Source organism: Oncorhynchus mykiss, chromosome 5, assembly GCF_013265735.2.
Source record: "Oncorhynchus mykiss isolate Arlee chromosome 5, USDA_OmykA_1.1, whole genome shotgun sequence".
In the NCBI taxonomy this organism is placed as follows: Eukaryota; Metazoa; Chordata; class Actinopteri; order Salmoniformes; family Salmonidae; genus Oncorhynchus; species Oncorhynchus mykiss.
Window position 1 is genome coordinate 92,020,501 of NC_048569.1, and position 18,752 is coordinate 92,039,252.

General features: G+C 42.4%; 1 protein-coding gene across 1 annotated transcript in view; it reads right to left on the reverse strand.

Moving 5' to 3' along the window:
- si:ch73-61d6.3 (occludin) overlaps positions 1-18,752 on the reverse strand; it is a 39,747-nt gene that overhangs the window by 15,225 nt on the left and 5,770 nt on the right. The window contains exons 3-4 of the mRNA XM_021604721.2: positions 18,320-18,490; positions 4,369-4,526 (exon numbers count right to left, since the gene is read on the reverse strand). Of these exons, the coding sequence (XP_021460396.2) occupies positions 4,369-4,526; positions 18,320-18,490 (329 nt within the window). The remainder of the gene's footprint in view (positions 1-4,368; positions 4,527-18,319; positions 18,491-18,752) is intronic.

Sequence of the window (18,752 nt, forward strand, 5' to 3'; positions counted from 1 at the left end):
GTTATGTACACTACATACTGTATTTACAGCAGGCCTAGCCCCTATATCAGTGTGAATGTTATGTACACTACATACTGTATTTACAGCAGGCCTAGCCCCTATATCAGTGTGAATGTTATGTACACTACATACTGTATTTACAGCAGGCCTAACCCCTATATCAGTGTGAATGTTATGTACACTACATACTGTATTTACAGCAGACCTAGCCCCTATATCAGTGTAAATGTTATGTACACGACATACTGTATTTACAGCAGGCCTAGCCCCTATATCAGTGTGAATGTTATGTACACTACATACTGTATTTACAGCAGGCCTAGCCCCTATATCAGTGTGAATTATGTACACTACATACTGTATTTACAGCAGGCCTAACCCCTATATCAGTGTGAATGTTATGTACACTACATACTGTATTTACAGCAGGCCTAACCCCTATGTCAGTGTGAATGTTATGTACACTACATACTGTATTTACAGCAGGCCTAGCCCCTATATCAGTGTAAATGTTATGTACACTACATACTGTATTTACAGCAGGCCTAGCCCCTATATCAGTGTGAATGTTATGTACACTACATACTGTATTTACAGCAGGCCTAGCCCCTATATCAGTGTGAATGTTATGTACACTACATACTGTATTTACAGCAGGCCTAGCCCCTATATCAGTGTGAATGTTATGTACACTACATACTGTATTTACAGCAGGCCTAACCCCTATATCAGTGTGAATTATGTACACTACATACTGTATTTACAGCAGGCCTAACCCCTATATCAGTGTGAATGTTATGTACACTACATACTGTATTTACAGCAGGCCTAGCCCCTATATCAGTGTGAATGTTATGTACACGACATACTGTATTTACAGCAGGCCTAGCCCCTATATCAGTGTGAATGTTATGTACACTACATACTGTATTTACAGCAGGCCTAACCCCTATATCAGTGTGAATTATGTACACTACATACTGTATTTACAGCAGGCCTAGCCCCTATATCAGTGTGAATGTTATGTACACTACATACTGTATTTACAGCAGGCCTAGCCCCTATATCAGTGTGAATGTTATGTACACGACATACTGTATTTACAGCAGGCCTAGCCCCTATATCAGTGTGAATGTTATGTACACTACATACTGTATTTACAGCAGGCCTAGCCCCTATATCAGTGTGAATGTTATGTACACTGCATACTGTATTTACAGCAGGCCTAGCCCCTATATCAGTGTGAATGTTATGTACACTACATACTGTATTTACAGCAGGCCTAGCCCCTATATCAGTGTGAATGTTATGTACACTACATACTGTATTTACAGCAGGCCTAGCCCCTATATCAGTGTGAATGTTATGTACACTACATACTGTATTTTAACATTGAAGACATGCAATTACATAGAACAATGTGGACTGCAAACAGGTTCAAGTTAACATATATTTAGAATCGATGGGACAAATCTGAATTTTGTTATTCTCTTTCTGTAACAGTTAAACAAATATAATATAATGGACTAACATTGGAATTGGAGTTGATTCCAAGGCGGTCCATAAAAGACTGTAAGTAAATACACGACTTGAAGCAACCACATATTCAGCCATGGAGCACGTCGCCTTGACACACCCACAGCTTGTTAATTCATCAAAAACCCGGCCCTTTCGCGCCAACGCCAGCAACTGCGCCGATAATTGTGCTTGTGAAAACGGAACAAATATTTCTGACATACCCCCGAAACCATAGCGCTACCGCCCAGCGCTTAGATTCACCATGACGTTAGGTTTGTTGAAATAGAGCCCCGTGTCTCAATTGCCGAGACGGCTTAAAGATCCCTCTTTAACAGTTCTCCTGTCCTTCATCTACACTGACTGAGGTGGATTGGTGACATCAAGAAGGGATCGTAGCGTTCACCTGGATTCACCTGGATTCAGCTGGTCAGTCCATATCATGGAAAGAGCAGTCGTTCCTAATGTTTTGGACGTGTTTGCCTTCAGAGAGTATTCACACCCCTTGACTGTACAGGCTGAATTCAGATGTGTTGTTGTCACTGACCTACACACAATAGCCCATAATGTCAAAGTGGACAAAATAATTATACATTTTTACTAATTAATTAATTAATGAAAAGCTGAAATGTCTTGAGTCAATAAGTATTCAACACCTTTGTTATAGCAAGCCTAAATAAGTTCAGGTCTAAAAATGTACTTAAACAAGTCACATAATAAGTTGCATGGATTCACTCTGTGTGCAATAATAGTGTTTAACATGATTTTTGAATGACTACCTCCTCTCTGAACCCCACACATACAATTATCTGTAAGGTCTGTTAGTTCAGCAGTGAATTTCAAACACAGATTCAACCACAAAGACCAGGGAGGTTTTCCAATGCCTCACAAACGACACCTATTAGTAGATGGGTACAACATATTTAAAAAAGCACATATTGAATATACTTTTGAGCATGGTGAAGTTTTTAATTACACTTTGGATGGTGTATCAATACGCCCAGTCACTACACAGATACAGCTGTCCTTCCTAACTCAGTTGGCGGAGAGGAAGGAAGGATGACTTTAAAACAGTCACAGGGTTTAATGGCTGTGATAGTAGAAAACTGAGGATGGATCAACAACATTGTAGTTACTCCACAACACAAAGTGAAAAAAAAGGAAGCCTGTACAGAATAAGAATATATTCCAAAACATGCTTCCTGTTTGCAACAAGGCACTAAAATAATACTGCTAAAAATGTGGCAAAGAAATGTACTTTATGTCCTGAATACAAAGTGTTACTGTATGTTTGGAAAATCCATTCTCCACATTTTCAAACATAGTGGTGTCTGCATCATGTTATGGGTATGCTTTTAATCAATAAGGACCGTGGAGTTTTTCAGGATTAAAAATAATCGGAATGGAGCTAAGCACAGACAAAACCCTAGAGGAAAACCTTCCTCAGTCTGCTTTCCACCAGACACTGGGAGATGAATTTACCTTTCAGCAGAACAATAACCTAAAACACAAGGCCAAATCTACACAGGAGTTACTTTCCAAGAAGACAGTGAATGTTCCTGAGTGGCAGAGTTACAGTTTTGACTTAAATCTACTAGAAAATATATGGCAAGACCTGAAAATGGTTGACTGGCAATGATCACCAACCAATTTGACTGGAAGAATTTAAAATAATAATAATGGGCAAATGTTGCACAAACCAGGTGTGAAAAGCACTTAGAGACTTACCCAGAAACCTTCACAGCTATAATCCTCTGTGAAAGGTGGGAAAACTTATGTAAATTAGATAATATGTATTTCATTTTCAATACATTTTCTAAAATGTCTAAAAACATGTTTTTTTTTTCTCACTTTGTCAGTATGGGGTATTGTGATGTCATTATGGGGTATTGTGATGTCATTATGGGGTATTGTGATGTCATTATGGGGTATTGTGTGTAGATGCGTAAAAATCTATTTTTAATTCAGGCTGTAAAACAACAAAATGTGGAATAAGTCAACGGGTATGAATACTTTCTGAAGGCACTGTAGATACTCACTCACTCACTCACTCACACACAATACACTCACACACATGCATACACACACACACACACACTCACTCACTCACTCACACACAATACACTCACACACATGCATGCACACACACACACACTCACTCACTCACTCACACACAATACACTCACACACACATGCATACACACACACACACACACACACTCACTCACACACAATACACTCACACTAGATACGCACACACATGCATGCACACACACACACACACACACACACTACTGTGTAACCCTGCCTTCATGTACATACAGTATCTACCTCAAATACCGTGTAACCCTGCCTTCATGTACATACAGTATCTACCTCAAATACCGTGTAACCCTGCCTTCATGTACATACAGTATCTACCTCAAATACCGTGTAACCCTGCCTTCATTTACATACAGTATCTACCTCACATACCGTGTAACCCTGCCTTCATGTACATACAGTATCTACCTCAAATACCGTGTAACCCTGCCTTCATGTACATACAGTATCTACCTCAAATACCGTGTAACCCTGCCTTAATTTACATACAGTATCTACCTCAAATACCGTGTAACCCTGCCTTCATGTACATACAGTATCTACCTCAAATACCGTGTAACCCTGCCTTCATGTACATACAGTATCTACCTCAAATACCGTGTAACCCTGCACATTCACAGCATTCGGCGGATGTGACAAATAGAAATGATTTTAGTATGTTCAAGAAAAGGGAGCATATAACCGATGAAGACAGAAAGGAAAAATGCATTGGAACAGGGCTGAGGTGGTGTTGTTTGTCTGTTTACTCACACGTCATCATTGTAGGCGTCTCCAGTGTACACCCTGCTGTCAGCCTTGGTCGGGTAGGAGATGATGCTATTGGCTGAGGCGTTGAGGGGGACGGACTTCTCTGACAGCACCACGGTAGGTGCACCCTGAGTACTTTGTCCGTCCTCTACATTGTTCACCTAAAGCAGCCAGGAAACACACACACAGAGAGGGGCCTCTGTCAGCAGCACACCAACAAACACAAACAGAGGTGGCTATTGTGTCACGAGACTGTTTTCATGCTAACTTCCTAGCATAACCATAACATTACCTAACATCCTCTCTGGTGAAAACCTGGAATAAAAACACTAGTCTTTGACCTTGAAAGTAATATAGACGACAGGCTGAGACTTTGTTTCAAAGTTTGTTTCAGATTTGAAGCTAGAGCAACTTTAGGCCTCCACTCCACAACCTATAGTATCATGATACAAGAGACTGGGCCCCTTCTTACGACAGGGCATTATGTGAGCGCGTATGTCATTAGACAGTGATTCACTTTAATAGGTCTGACTCTATGCCAAGAATGGCATTTAAAAAAATAACTGTTCTCAGCCTGGCTGAGCAGTCGGCCAGGCATATAATTAGCCAGCCCGGGTCTTGAGTGAAATGTGGATTACCTGCTTGGTTCCAGAATCAAGAGGACACCATGCCAAGTTACCAACAATCACCACACACCCATTTCCCTTAATTACTGTCCCCCCAAAAAATGACCATTAGTGTATTTATGTTAGCAGGAAGCTCTCTCTGTCCAGCTCCAGTCTTATCATGGACGTGAAACGGAGGGAAAGTTTATGATATGACAGTTGGCCTTGATTCCATTTGAACATCCACGCTAGCTAAGGAAAGGGCTTGCAAGACAGGGATGTCCTTTGTCTAGCTATTTATTTTCATTAGCCCACAGAACCCCTAGAATCAATAATTAGAACTCATGGCTCAATCCGGGGTTTAGAGATTGGTGGAGATCAAAATGTGACTTCCTTGTATGCAGATTACATTTTACTTTATTTATCTGAACCAAAACATTCCCTGTCATTTCTTTTACTACTCTTGGACACATATAGCGCTGTATCAGGATTCAAAGTGAATTGGGAGAAGACTGAAATAATCATTACTTCTCAAGATTAGAAAGTCAATTTAAGTGGAAATGGACAAAGACACGTACGAAATACCTGGGTGTACTGATATCATGCAGCCTGGAGGAGGCATATAAAATCAATATATCTCCTTTAATAGATCAGTTTGAATCTGATGTTCAGAGATGGAGATCTCTCCCTATTTCTATGTTCGGTAGGGTCACCATAATCCAAATAAATATACAGTGGGGCAAAAAAGTATTTAGTCAGCCACCAATTGTGCAAGTTCTCCCACTTAAAAAGATGAGAGAGGCCTGTAATTTTCATCATTGGTACACTTCAACTATGACAGACAAAAAGAGAAAAAAAAATCCAGAAAATCACATTGTAGGATTTTTAATGAATTTATTTGCAAATGATGGTGGAAAATAAGTATTTGGTCAATAACAAAAGTTTATCTCAATACTTTGTTATATACCCTTTGTTGGCAATGACAGAGGTCAAACGTTTTCTGTAAGTCTTTTCACACACTGTTGCTGGTATTTTGGCCCATTCCTCCATGCAGATCTCCTCTAGAGCAGTGATGTTTTGGGGCTGTTGCTGGGCAACATGGACTTTCAACTCCTTCCAAAGATTTTCTATGGGGTTAAAATCTGGAGACTGGCTAGGCCACTCCAGGACCTTGAAATGCTTCTTACGAAGCCACTCCTTCGTTGCCCGGGCGGTGTGTTTGGGATCATTGTCATGCTGAAAGACCCAGCCACGTTTCATCTTCAATGCCCTTGCTGATGGAAGGAGGTTTTCACTCAAAATCTCACGATACATGGCCCCATTCATTCTTTCCTTTACACGAGTCAGTCGTCCTGGTCCCTTTGCAGAAAAACAGCCCCAAAGCATGATGTTTCCACCCCCATGCTTCACAGTAGGTATGGTGTTCTTTGGATGCAACTCAGCATTCTTTGTCCTCCAAACACAACTAGTTGAGTTTTTACCAAAAAGTTATATTTTGGTTTCATCTGACCATATGACATTCTCCAAATCTTCTTCTGGATCATCCAAATGCTCTCTAGCAAACTTCAGACGGGCCTGGACATGTACTGGCTTAAGCAGGGGGACACGTCTGGCACTGCAGGATTATTAAATCGCTTCAACAGAACCTGGATATACCTAAGGCATCTAGCATAGAAAAAAATACTGAGAGAAGCTGCTATGCCAAAGAAGTCGATTGCCAGGTTATATCAACGGTTGATTGCAACTCTACCTGATGGTTCAGAACCTGTAAGTCAAAAATAGGAAACAGAACTAAAGGAAGAAATTGAGGAGAACCGATATGTGAAAATGTTCAAACCTGCTTCTACAACACTAAGACATAAACTACTGCAATTTAAGATAATACATAGGACTTACTACACTCCTGCCAGAATGCATTTAATGCACCCAGAAATGTCACATCTCTAGATGCAAAAAAGCATAAAGGATCCCTATAGAGCCCCACAGTGGAGGTGTCATAATACCCATGAAACCTAGCGGTCAAACAGGGAAATGGTTCCAATCATTTTTCGAACATTCATTTTTCCCCATAGGGGATTTAAGAAACACTTAAAATATAGGTTGTGTTTCGTGTAGGTTTACCCTGGCGTGAGGTTTTGATAACCATATAAATCTCTCTTGGGCAAGTTGACTTTTCTCAATATATTCGGCTCTATTTACTCTCAGATTTGAAAATGCTAATTAGGATAAAAGTAGACATCATGCAAAACTACAAATACCTGCACATTATCTCTAGCTGATATCTTTGATAACAGTGTCAATTTAAACAAGACAGCTCACAGAATTGTCCATTTAAAGAAATGTAGCCTATTTATTAATTACTACATTTAGCCAACATTAGATAGTTAATCCAGAGACTCTTAGCTTTGCCTGGTTTCGGCAATCTGGTCCAGAACGTCATGGCATTTGTAGTTCCTTATGATAGCCACATTAGCAGCTAATTAGGGTAAATACAGGCAAATATATTGATAAAAGTCACCTTGTCCTAGAGAGATTTGCCACATGGCATTTGTAGTTCCTTATGATAGCCACATGGCATTTGTAGTTCCTTATGATAGTTCCTTATGATAGCCACATTAGCAGCTAATTAGGGTAAATACAGGCAAATATATTGATAAAAGTCACCTTGTCCTAGAGAGATTTACACAGTTATCAAAATGTCACGGCAGGGTAAGCCTACACGAAACACTAAAAGCACCTCCTATGGGAAAAATGAATGGTGGAAAAATGATTGGAACCATTTCAGTGTTTGACCGCTAGGTTTCATGGGTATTATGACTCATACTCTGGTATTCTATTACATTTGCTGTGGTCCTGTGACAAACTGACACCCGTTCTGGGATAACGTATGTGCTATCATTTTATTGTGTCTAGGAATTGATATCCATCCATTTCCGCAAGTATGTCTGTTGAGAAACATTAAATATTGGTGATCAATATCAGAGAAAGTTTTGTCATCTACAGTAGGTCTAATTGCTGAAAATTAGATGCATATTGACACTGTGTGAGATTAAATTTAACTGAGTTCTGTAGAAAAATGATTTTAAAAAGGAATAGTCAACGAAAAGAAGAAAAGGAAAAGGGATTGCGTCTTATGTAACAGACTAACTGCTCTTTCCTTTTCCTCCATACAAAGGGAGAGGTCGCTGGGATATAAACAACCAAGTCTTAATCTACATCAGCAAGTCCTTCCTGTGTGAGTGGAAAGGTCGTGTCGTCTCTACAATAAAGGTCTCAGGATGGGGTCACACTGCAAGCCTAGGCAATCTGTCACTTTATTTAATCTCTGTCACTAACAATGCAATGTAGTGTGTGTGTGTGTGTGTGTGTGTTAGAGGTCGACCGATTAATCGGAATGGCCGATTTCAAGTTTTCATAACAATCGGAAATCGGTATTTTTGGGCGCCGATTTGCCAATTTTTTGTTGTTGTTTTGTTTTTTTGTATACCTTTTATTTAACCAGGCAAGTCAGTTAAGAACACATTCTTATTTTCAATGACGGCCTAGGAATGGTGGGTTAACTGCCTTGTTCAGGGGCAGAATGACAGATTTTCACCTTGTCAGCTCGGGGGATCCAATCTTGCAGTTAACAGTTAACTAGTCCAACGCAATAACGACCTGCCTCTCTCTCGTTGCACTCCACAATGAGACTGCCTGTTACGCGAATGCAGTAAGCCAAGGTAAGTTGCTAGCTAGCTTTAAACTTATCTTATAAAAAACAATCAATCATAATCACTAGTTAACTACACATGGTTGATGATATTACGAGATATTATCAAGCGTGTCCTGCGTTGCATATAATCTGACTGAGCATACAAGCATACAAGTATCTGACTGAGCGGTGGTAGGGAGAAGCAGGAGCGTAAACATTAATTCAAACAGCCCTTTCGTGCGTTTTGCCAACAGCTCTTCGTTGTGAGTCAAGCATTGCGCTGTTTATGACTTCAAGCCTATCAAAGATGAGGCTGGTGTAACCGAAGTGAAATGGCTAGCTAGTTAACTAGAGGGACGGAATCTATACTGTTACACTGGCAATACTAAAGTGCCTATAAGAACATCCAATAGTCAAAGGTTAATGAAATACAAATGGTATAGAGGGAAATAGTCCTATAATTCCTATAATAACTACAACCTAAAACTTCTTACCTGGGAATATTGAAGACTCATGTTAAAAGGAACCACCAGCTTTCATATGTTCTCATGTTCTGAGTAAGGAACTGAAACGTTAGCTTTCTTACATAGCACATAGCACTTTTACTTTCTTCTCCAACACTTTGTTTTTGCATTATTTAAACCAAATTGAACATGTGTCATTATTTACTTGAGGCTAAATTGATGTTATTGATGTATTATATTAAGTTAAAATAAGTGTTCATTCAGTATTGTTGGAATTGTCATTATTACAAAAAAATTAAATAATAATTGGCCGATTAATCGGTATCAGCTTTCTTGGTCCTCCAATGAGAGAGAGAGAGAGAGAGAGAGAGAGAGAGAGAGAGAGAGAGAGAGAGAGAGAGAGAGAGAGAGAGAGAGAGAGAGAGAGAGAGAGAGAGAGAGAGAGAGAGAGAGAGAGAGAGAGAGAGAGAGAGAGAGAGAGAGAGAGAGAGAGAGAGAGAGAGAGAGAGAGAGAGAGAGAGAGAGAGAGAGAGAGAGAGAGAGAGAGAGAGAGAGAGAGAGAGAGAGAGAGAGAGAGACAGAGAGAGACAGAGAGAGAGAGAGAGAGAGAGAGAGAGAGAGAGAGAGAGAGAGAGAGAGAGAGACAGAGAGAGACAGAGAGAGAGAGAGAGAGAGAGAGAGAGAGAGAGAGAGAGAGAGACTGCATTACTACCTTCACAGGGCAGGTTCTCTGTAACAGCAGCAAACCTGCTGCTAGAAAGAAACAATCATTGGGTGGGGTACAGGCAGCACTTCCCTGCAGCTGCATGAACCAGGAAGAAGGACACCTTTTGAAGAGCACAAGTCATCTAGGAATTCCAACAATGCCCCTCTCTGCATGAAGTAGAGTGGTGCTGGGCCGTGAACAGCCAAAATAAGCAGGGAAGGAATGTCTGAGCCCCTAGGACCTGGGGTAGGGTGGGAGGGAAGGTGGGAGGGAGGGAGGGTGTAAGGGCCAGGGAGGGTGAGCAGAAGGGAGAGGGGGGGGTAAGTGTAGGGATGGAAACGTGGGAGGATGAAAGAGGTAGGTCAGAGGGTATGTGGCAAGAAAGGAAGGTGGGAGGCTGAGGGGCAGGGAGAGGGGGATAGACAGAGGGGGATCCTTGTCCCCAACCAAGGAGGGCCTACAGCAGTACCTAGATCTTATGCACAGATTCTGTCAGACCTGGGCCCTGACAGTAAATCTCAGTAAGACAAAAATAATGGTCTTCCAAAAAAAGTCCAGTTGCCAGGACAACAAATACAAATTCCATCTAGACACCGTTGCCCGAGAGAACACAAAAAACTATACATACCTCGGCCTAAACATCAGCGCCACAGGTAATTTCCACAAAGCTGTGAACAAGCTGAGCGACAAGGCAAGAAGTGCCTTCTTTGCCATCAAAAGGAACATAAAATTCAACATACCAATTAGGATCTGGCTAAAAAAATACTTTAATCAGTTATACAACCTATTCCCCTTTATGGTTGTGAGTTCTGGGGTCTGCTCACCAACCAAGAATTCACAAAATGGGACAAACACCAAATCGAGACTCTGCATGCAGAATTCGGCAAAAATATCCTCTGTGTACAACGTAAAACACCAAATAATGCATGCAGAGCAGAATTAGGCCGATACCCACTAAATATCAAAATCCAACAACAAAAAAAGAGCCGGAAGCGAGACTCAAACCTTCCATAACAAAGCCATCAACTACAGAGAGATGAACCTGGAGATGAGTCCCCTAAGCAAGCTGGTCCTGGGGCTCTGTTCACAAACACAAACAGACCCCACAGAGCCCCAGGACAGCAACACAATTAGACCCAAACAAATCATGAGAAAACAAAAAGATAATTACTTTACACATTGGAAAGAATTAACAAAAAAAAACTGAGCAAACTAGAATGCTATTTAGCCATAAACAGAAAGTACACAGTGGCAGAATACCTGACCACTGTGACTGACCCAAATTTAAGGAAAGCCTTGACTATGTACAGACTCAGTGAGCATTGCTATTGAGAAAGGCCACCGTAGGCAGACCTGGCTCTCAAGAGAAGACAGGCTATGTGCACACTGCCCACAAAATGAGGTGGAAACTGAGCTGCATTTTCTAACATCCTGACAAATGTATGACCATATCAGAGAGACATATTTTCCTCAGATTACACAGATACACAAAGAATTCGAAAACAAACCAAATTTTGATAAACTCCCATATCTATTGGGTGAAATACCACAGTGTGCCATCACAGCAGCTTGTGACCTGTTGCCACAAGAAAAGGGCAACCAGTGAAGAACAAACACCATTGTAAATACAACACATATTTATTTTCACTTCTGTACTTTAACTATTTGCACATAATATGACATCTGTCATTTCTTTATTATTTTGGAACTTGTGTGAGTGTAATGTTTACTGTTTGTTTATTATCTAGTTCACTTTCTTTGGCAATGTTAACATATATTTCCCATGTATTTCCCATATTATTCCCATATATTTCCCATATTTCCCAATAAAGCCCTTAAATTTAATTGATAGGGGCAGGAAGGCTGATGGGTAAGGACAGCGGGGTAGGGACAAGAAGGATGATGGGTAAGGAGAGAGGGGGTAGGGACAAGGATGATGGGTAAGGAGAGAGGGGGTAGGGGCAGGAAGGATGATGGGTAAGGAGAGAGGGGGTAGGGGCAGGAAGGATAATGGGTAAGGAGAGAGGGGTAGGGACAGGGAGGATGATGGGTAAGGAGAGAGGGGGTAGGGACAAGGATGATGGGTAAGGAGAGAGGGGGTAGGGGCAGGAAGGATGATGGGTAAGGAGAGAGGGGGTAGAGACAAGGATGATGGATAAGGAGAGAGGGGTAGGGGCAGGAAGGATGATGGGTAAGGAGAGAGGGGGTAGGGGCAGGAAGGATGATGGGTAAGGAGAGAGGGGTAGGGGCAGGAAGGATGATGGGTAAGGAAAGAGGGGGTAGAGGCAGGAAGGATAATGGGTAAGGAGAGAGGGGGTAGGGGCAGGAAGGATGATGGGTAAGGAGAGAGGGGGAAGGGACAAGGATGATGGATAAGGAGAGAGGGGGTAGGGGCAGGAAGGATGATGGGTAAGGAGAGAGGGGGTAGGGGCAGGAAGGATAATGGGTAAGGAGAGAGGGGGTAGGGACAGGGAGGATTATGGGTAAGGAGAGAGGGGGTAGGGGCAGGAAGGATGATGGGTAAGGAGAGAGGGGGTAGGGGCAGGAAGGATGATGGGTAAGGAGAGAGGGGTAGGGACAGGGAGGATGATGGGTAAGGAGAGAGGGGGTAGGGACAAGGATGATGGATAAGGAGAGAGGGGGTAGGGACAGGGAGGATTATGGGTAAGGAGAGAGGGGGTAGGGGCAGGAAGGATGATGGGTAAGGAGAGAGGGGGTAGGGGCAGGAAGGATAATGGGTAAGGAGAGAGGGGGTACTGGCAGGAAGGATGATGGGTAAGGAGAGAGGGGGTAGGGGCAGGAAGGATGATGGATAAGGAGAGAGGGGGTAGGGGCAGGAAGGATAATGGGTAAGGAGAGAGGGGGTAGGGACAGGGAGGATTATGGGTAAGAAGAGAGGGGGTAGGGACAAGGATGATGGATAAGGAGAGAGGGGGTAGGGGCAGGAAGGATGATGGGTAAGGAGAGAGGGGGTAGGGGCAGGAAGGATGATGGGTAAGGAGAGAGGGGGTAGGGGCAGGAAGGATGATGGGAAAGGAGAGAGGGGTAGGGGCAGGAAGGATAATGGGTAAGGAGAGAGGGGGTAGGGGCAGGAAGGATGATGGGTAAGGAGAGAGGGGCTAGGGACAGGGAGGATTATGGGTAAGGAGAGAGGGGGTAGGGACAGGAAGGCAAAGACAGGGGTTGGGAGGGAGGGGTGAGGGGAAGAAAGGCAGGCATGGGGCAGAGATGGAGGGAGGGTCAGCTGCTATGTTCCCACAGCTGAGCAAGGTAGAGGGTAAATAAGCGGCAACCAACCACACCCCCTCTTTTTATCTAACAGTTGATAATACTTGTACGTACAGCGCCCCTGCTCCGATAATACGTGTGTGTTATTTCTATGCTTCCCGTTCTTAAAGTTCGTTTTTGTGTTTTTTTACTCTGGGTTTTGAACACCAGCTTCAAACACCTGAAAATACTATATTTTTGGTTCTGGAAAATATATTTCACAGCAGTTTAGGTGGTACAATGATTCTATACACTATACTTGTTTGCTTTGTCCCATAAACTGTAATTAGGCAAACTATTAGAATTTGAGCAACCAGGAAATGGCGGAGTCGATTTCTGCATATCCGCACCTTTAAGGCTGCACTATTCCTTGCCTTAAAGAAGTAGGCGGCACCAGAAGGAGTTATGCTGAGTATCACTAAATTAAATATTAATTGCAGGGTTTACAGAGAATACTAAAGAGAAGCAAATGCAATTAGCCATATTACTGAAAGCCAGTTTCAACAGCCACGTCTTCATCCAAATCAATGTATTTGCAGAGCAGGGAACAGCCAAGCACTTCGAAACACAAGTATGCACTCAAACAGCAAGGCTTTAGTTTGGACAACTGCGGTAATGCATTGTGCATTGAACAGTGTAATAAACTGTCAACCAATGCATGTCATCATGTTGTCTACCAGAGTTAAGGTTGGTCTAATATTCTACCACATCATTCAGCCTTACATCTGCAGAACATGTGACATCATCTGTCGGAGGACAAAGGAGCCTGGTCAGGCTGAATGAGGCCAGTGTGGGTGAGGTCATCAGACAGAGACAGGGCCCTGGGCACAGTGGGCAGAGGGAGTCAAAGTAACTGTCATTGAACCAGTGTGGGGTGACTCACAGCATGGGCTGAAAGATACTTTAGTACATACTACACGTCCTGACCTGTCCTGTCCTCTCCAGTCCTCTCCTCTCCCGTCCTCTCCTCTCCTGACCTCTTCTGTCCTGTCCTCTCCTCTCATGTCCTCTCCTCTCATGTCCTCTCCTCTCCTGTCCTCTCCCATCCTCTCTTGACCTATTCTGTCCTCTCCTGTCCTCTCCTGACCTCTTCTGTCCTCTTCTGTCCTCTCCTGTCTTCTCCTGTCCTCTCCCGTCCTCTCCTCTCCTGACCTCTTCTGTCCTTTCCTGTCCTGTCCTCTACTGCCCTCTCCTCTCCTGACCTCTTCTGTCCTTTCCTGTCCTGTCCTCTACTGCCCTCTCCTCTCCTGACCTCTTCTGTCCTCTGCTGTCCTCTCCTGTCCTTTCCTGTCCTCTGACGAGGGCCATCTGTGGGTATGCTCTGTGACAACCACTCTCACCATAAACAACTAGATAACACCCCTTGTAAAAAGCCTTACTGAAGTACAGGGTTGGGGTAGATTACAGTCAATTCAGGAAGTATATTGAAATGTTTTTTCCAATTCCAATACTCTGCAATGCATCTTATTGAGGAACATTTGGTTTACTTTCTGAATGGACTAGAATTTAAATGGAATTGATCCCAACCCTGCCTGACGAACACAACATAACAAGGAGGAATGGGACCCATTCCCTTTGCCGTCAGTCAATGACAGGAAGTACATTTCAATTCCATTCATATGCCTTTAAGGATTATTTTATGAATTTCAATCACTTGCTCATTTAACTGAGGATTAAGTGAAATTGACTTGTGACTGCTTTACATTGACTACTTTCACATGCCACACATCTGTCAACAGGAACAACACATGCCCAGTGTAGATCAGTACTAGTTCACCAATAACCATGGTAACAATGCCTTTCCCCTGGCAACAATTAACCCTGGTAACAATGCCTTCCCCATGGCAACAATAACCCTGGTAAGAATGCCATCCCCCTGGCACCAAAAACCCTGGTAACAATGCCTTCCCCATGGCAACAATAACCCTGGTAACAATGCCTTCCCCATGGCAACAATAACCCTGGTAAGAATGCCATCCCCCTGGCACCAAAAACCCTGGAAACAATGCCTTCCCCCTGGCAACAATAACCACGGTAACAATGCCTTTTGTTGACATGCAAACCTGACAAGTTGTTGACGTTTAAAACCCCAGCCAGCCAGCCAGCCAGCGAGGCAGTCAGCCTTAGATAAGAGCTCTAGAAACCACCTGTTTAAACTAGTTAATGATCAGCCAGAGTGAAACTAGGTAGACTGAACAAACAGCAACTATGAGCTCCACACACTACACACAGCCATGCTACCCGCCTGTTAGCAACAGCCCCTCAGTAGAGTGGCAACACTGTAGCAATAGCTAGCAGCTAAAAAACTAACCTGAGGAGTCAAAAGGCTGCTCTTAAAATGTGAAACTAGAGTAGGGCACGGGTTAAAGGTTACTAGTTTGATTTTCCTAAGCATGGCCAACATTTTATGATCAGACAATTCTCGATTGTCTGGTAATTGAGAGAAGGTTGAGGCGAGAGTCATGAATTGAAAGAAAGTGTACAAGAGGACAATGTTGGGTTGAGATTGATCAATGACCAGTCAATGTGTCACAGCTAATACAATACTCACTGTATTGACTGATAACCTTTGACCTACAGGGGCACAGTCAGATACGTGAAAACATACATACACACACCTAAACCAAGCCCCCACTATGGTATTATACTGTATCTGTAAGTGTGTCATTTAAAAAAAAACTCTTTATTGACATTTTCTGTCATAAAAAGCATGAAATGACGATACTCCTTGTGGACTTTCAACTCATAAAGTGAAACCAGGGAACCGCAACCTCGCATTCCAAAGTCCGTTTTGATCTAGAATTTACCTCAGGTAAAGAAAACATTGTAACTGACTGAGGTATTGTGCAATTCTAACTGTCAAATATGTAACATTTCTTAATGTGTTACAACTGATTAGGGAGAGAGGATAGATTAGTCACAGTAACTTATCATGTTCAACCTGACAATGACTCGTAGTAAATGAAATATTCCTGCATTAAACCTGGGAGCATCTAAAAACACATACTTACACTGTATTAATGCCAGTATCAGTTTTTTACTCTTAAGAGGAACTACAATGGAAATACAGTACATTCGGAAAGTATTCAGACCCCTTCTCCACATTTTGTTATTTATTTTATTATTTTACTTAAGACAGTTAAGAACAAATTCTTATTTACAATGACGGCCTACCCCGGACAACGCTGGGCCAATTGTGCACCGCCCTATGGGACTCCCAATCGCGTCCGAATGCGCGACTCGGGAGCCCAAGGACATTGTTACATTACAGCCTTACTCTAAATTGGATTTTAAAGATGCTCATCAATCTACACACAATACCCCATAATGACATCACAATACCCCATAATGACATCACAATACCCCATAATGACATCACAATACCCCATAATGACATCACAATACCCCATAATGACATCACAATACCCCATAATGACAGAGCAAAAACAGGTTGTAGAATTTTTTTGCAAATGTATTAAAGATTTTAAAAAACAGAAATACCTTTTTTACATAAGTATTCAGACCCTTTGCTATGAGACTCGAAATATAGCTCAGGTGCATCCTGCTTCTATTGATCATCCTTGAGATGTTACCTGTGGTAAATTAATTTGACTAGACATGATTTGGAAAGACGCACACCTGTCTATATAAGGTCCCACAGTTGACAGTGCATGTCAGAGTGAAAAACAAGCCATGAGGTCAAAGGAATCGTTCGTAGAGCTCTGAGACAGGATTGTGTCGAGGCACAGATCTGGGGAACGGTATCAAAACAATTCTGCAGCATTGAAGGTCCCCAAGAACATAGTGGCCTCCATCATTCTTAAGTGGAAGAAGTTTGGAACCAACAAGACTCTTCTTAGTGGTGGTTACCCACTCAAACTGAGTAAACAGGGGAGAAGGGCCTTGGTCAGGGAGGTGACCAAGAACCCGTTGGTCACTCTGACAGAGCTCCTAAGATCCTCTGTGGAGATGAGCGAATCTTCCAGAAGGACAACCATCTCTGCAGCATTCCACCAATCAGGCCTTTATGGTAGAGCGGCCAGATGGAAGCCACTCCTCAGTGAAAGGCACATGACAGGCGGCGTGGAGTTTTCCAAAAGGCACCTAAAGGAAACAAGATTCTCTGGACTGATGAAACCAAGATTTAACTCTTTGGCCAAGTGTCACGTCTGGAGGAAACCTGGCACTATCCCTACGGTGAAGCATAGTAGTTGCAGCATCATGCTGTGGGGATGTTTTTCAGCGGCAGGGACTGGGAGACTAGTCAGAATTGAGTGGAAAAATGAACAGAGCAACGTACAGAGAGATCCTTGATGAAAACCTGCTCCAGAGCACTCAGGACCTCCGACTGGGGCAAAGGTTCACCTTCCAACAGGACAAAGACCCTAAGCACACCGCCAAGACAATGCAGCAGTGGCTTCAAGACAAGTCTCTGAATGTCCTTGAGTGGCCCAGCCAGAGCCCGGACTTGAACCCGATCGAACATCTCTGGAAAAACCTGAAAATAGCTTGTAGCGTAATACCTTAGGAGACTCAAGGCTGTAATCACTGCCAAAGGTGCTTCATCAAAGTACTGAGTAAAGGGTCTGATATTTCATTTTTAATACATTTGCAAACATTTGCTTTGTCATTATGGGGTATTGTGTGTAGTCTCTGAATTTGTGATTATCCCCGTCACATTTATTGTGATTATCCCCGTCACATTTATTGTGATATCCCCATCACATTTATTGTGATTATCCCGTCACATTTATTGTGATATCCCCATCACATTTATTGTGATTATCCCCGTCACATTTATTGTGATATCCCCATCACATGTATTGTGATATCCCATCACATTTATTGTGATAGCCCCGTCACATTTATTGTGATTATCCCTGTCACATTTATTGTGATTATCCCCGTCACATTAATTGTGATATCCCCGTCACATTAATTGTGATATCCCGTCACATTAATTATGATATCCCGTCACATTTATTGTGATTATCTCCGTCACATTAATTGTGATTATCCCCGTCACATTTATTGTGATATCTCCGTCACATTTATTGTGATATCCCATCACATTTATTGTGATATCCCATCACATTTATTGTTTTTTATTATTATATTTTTTCAATATATGTACTGTGTATATGTTGTTGTTTTTTTACTGGCAAATAAAATCCATCAATCAAGAGAACATGATATTCATACCAGTATGAGTTTTCCTTACCCAGTCCTTCACATCTCTGCCTTCAGAAACTAGTCCTCCAGTCTCAGGGGGCTGTTCCCAGTAGATGTTTGGCTTGCCGTAGCGCCAGATCTTGCCTCTGGTTTTGTGGGAGAAGAAAGCAGCCACGACCAAGGCAGCGGTAACCAGGAAGCCACACACCATGGCTACACCCTGAAGGAGACACATCAACATCAAGGAGATTATGGAAGACAATTATTGCATTATTATGGAAGACAATTATTACATTATTATTGAAGACAATTATTAAACTATCTGAAACACTAAATTGTTATTTAAGGCTTAAAGGGCTACAATAAAATATACACAGTATAAGGGTTCAATAAAGGGGTTAAGGAACCGCCTGTAATCATAGACCAATTCTACATCTTCAGAGCACCAGCAACACCACAATCAAATGATACATTACACAGGT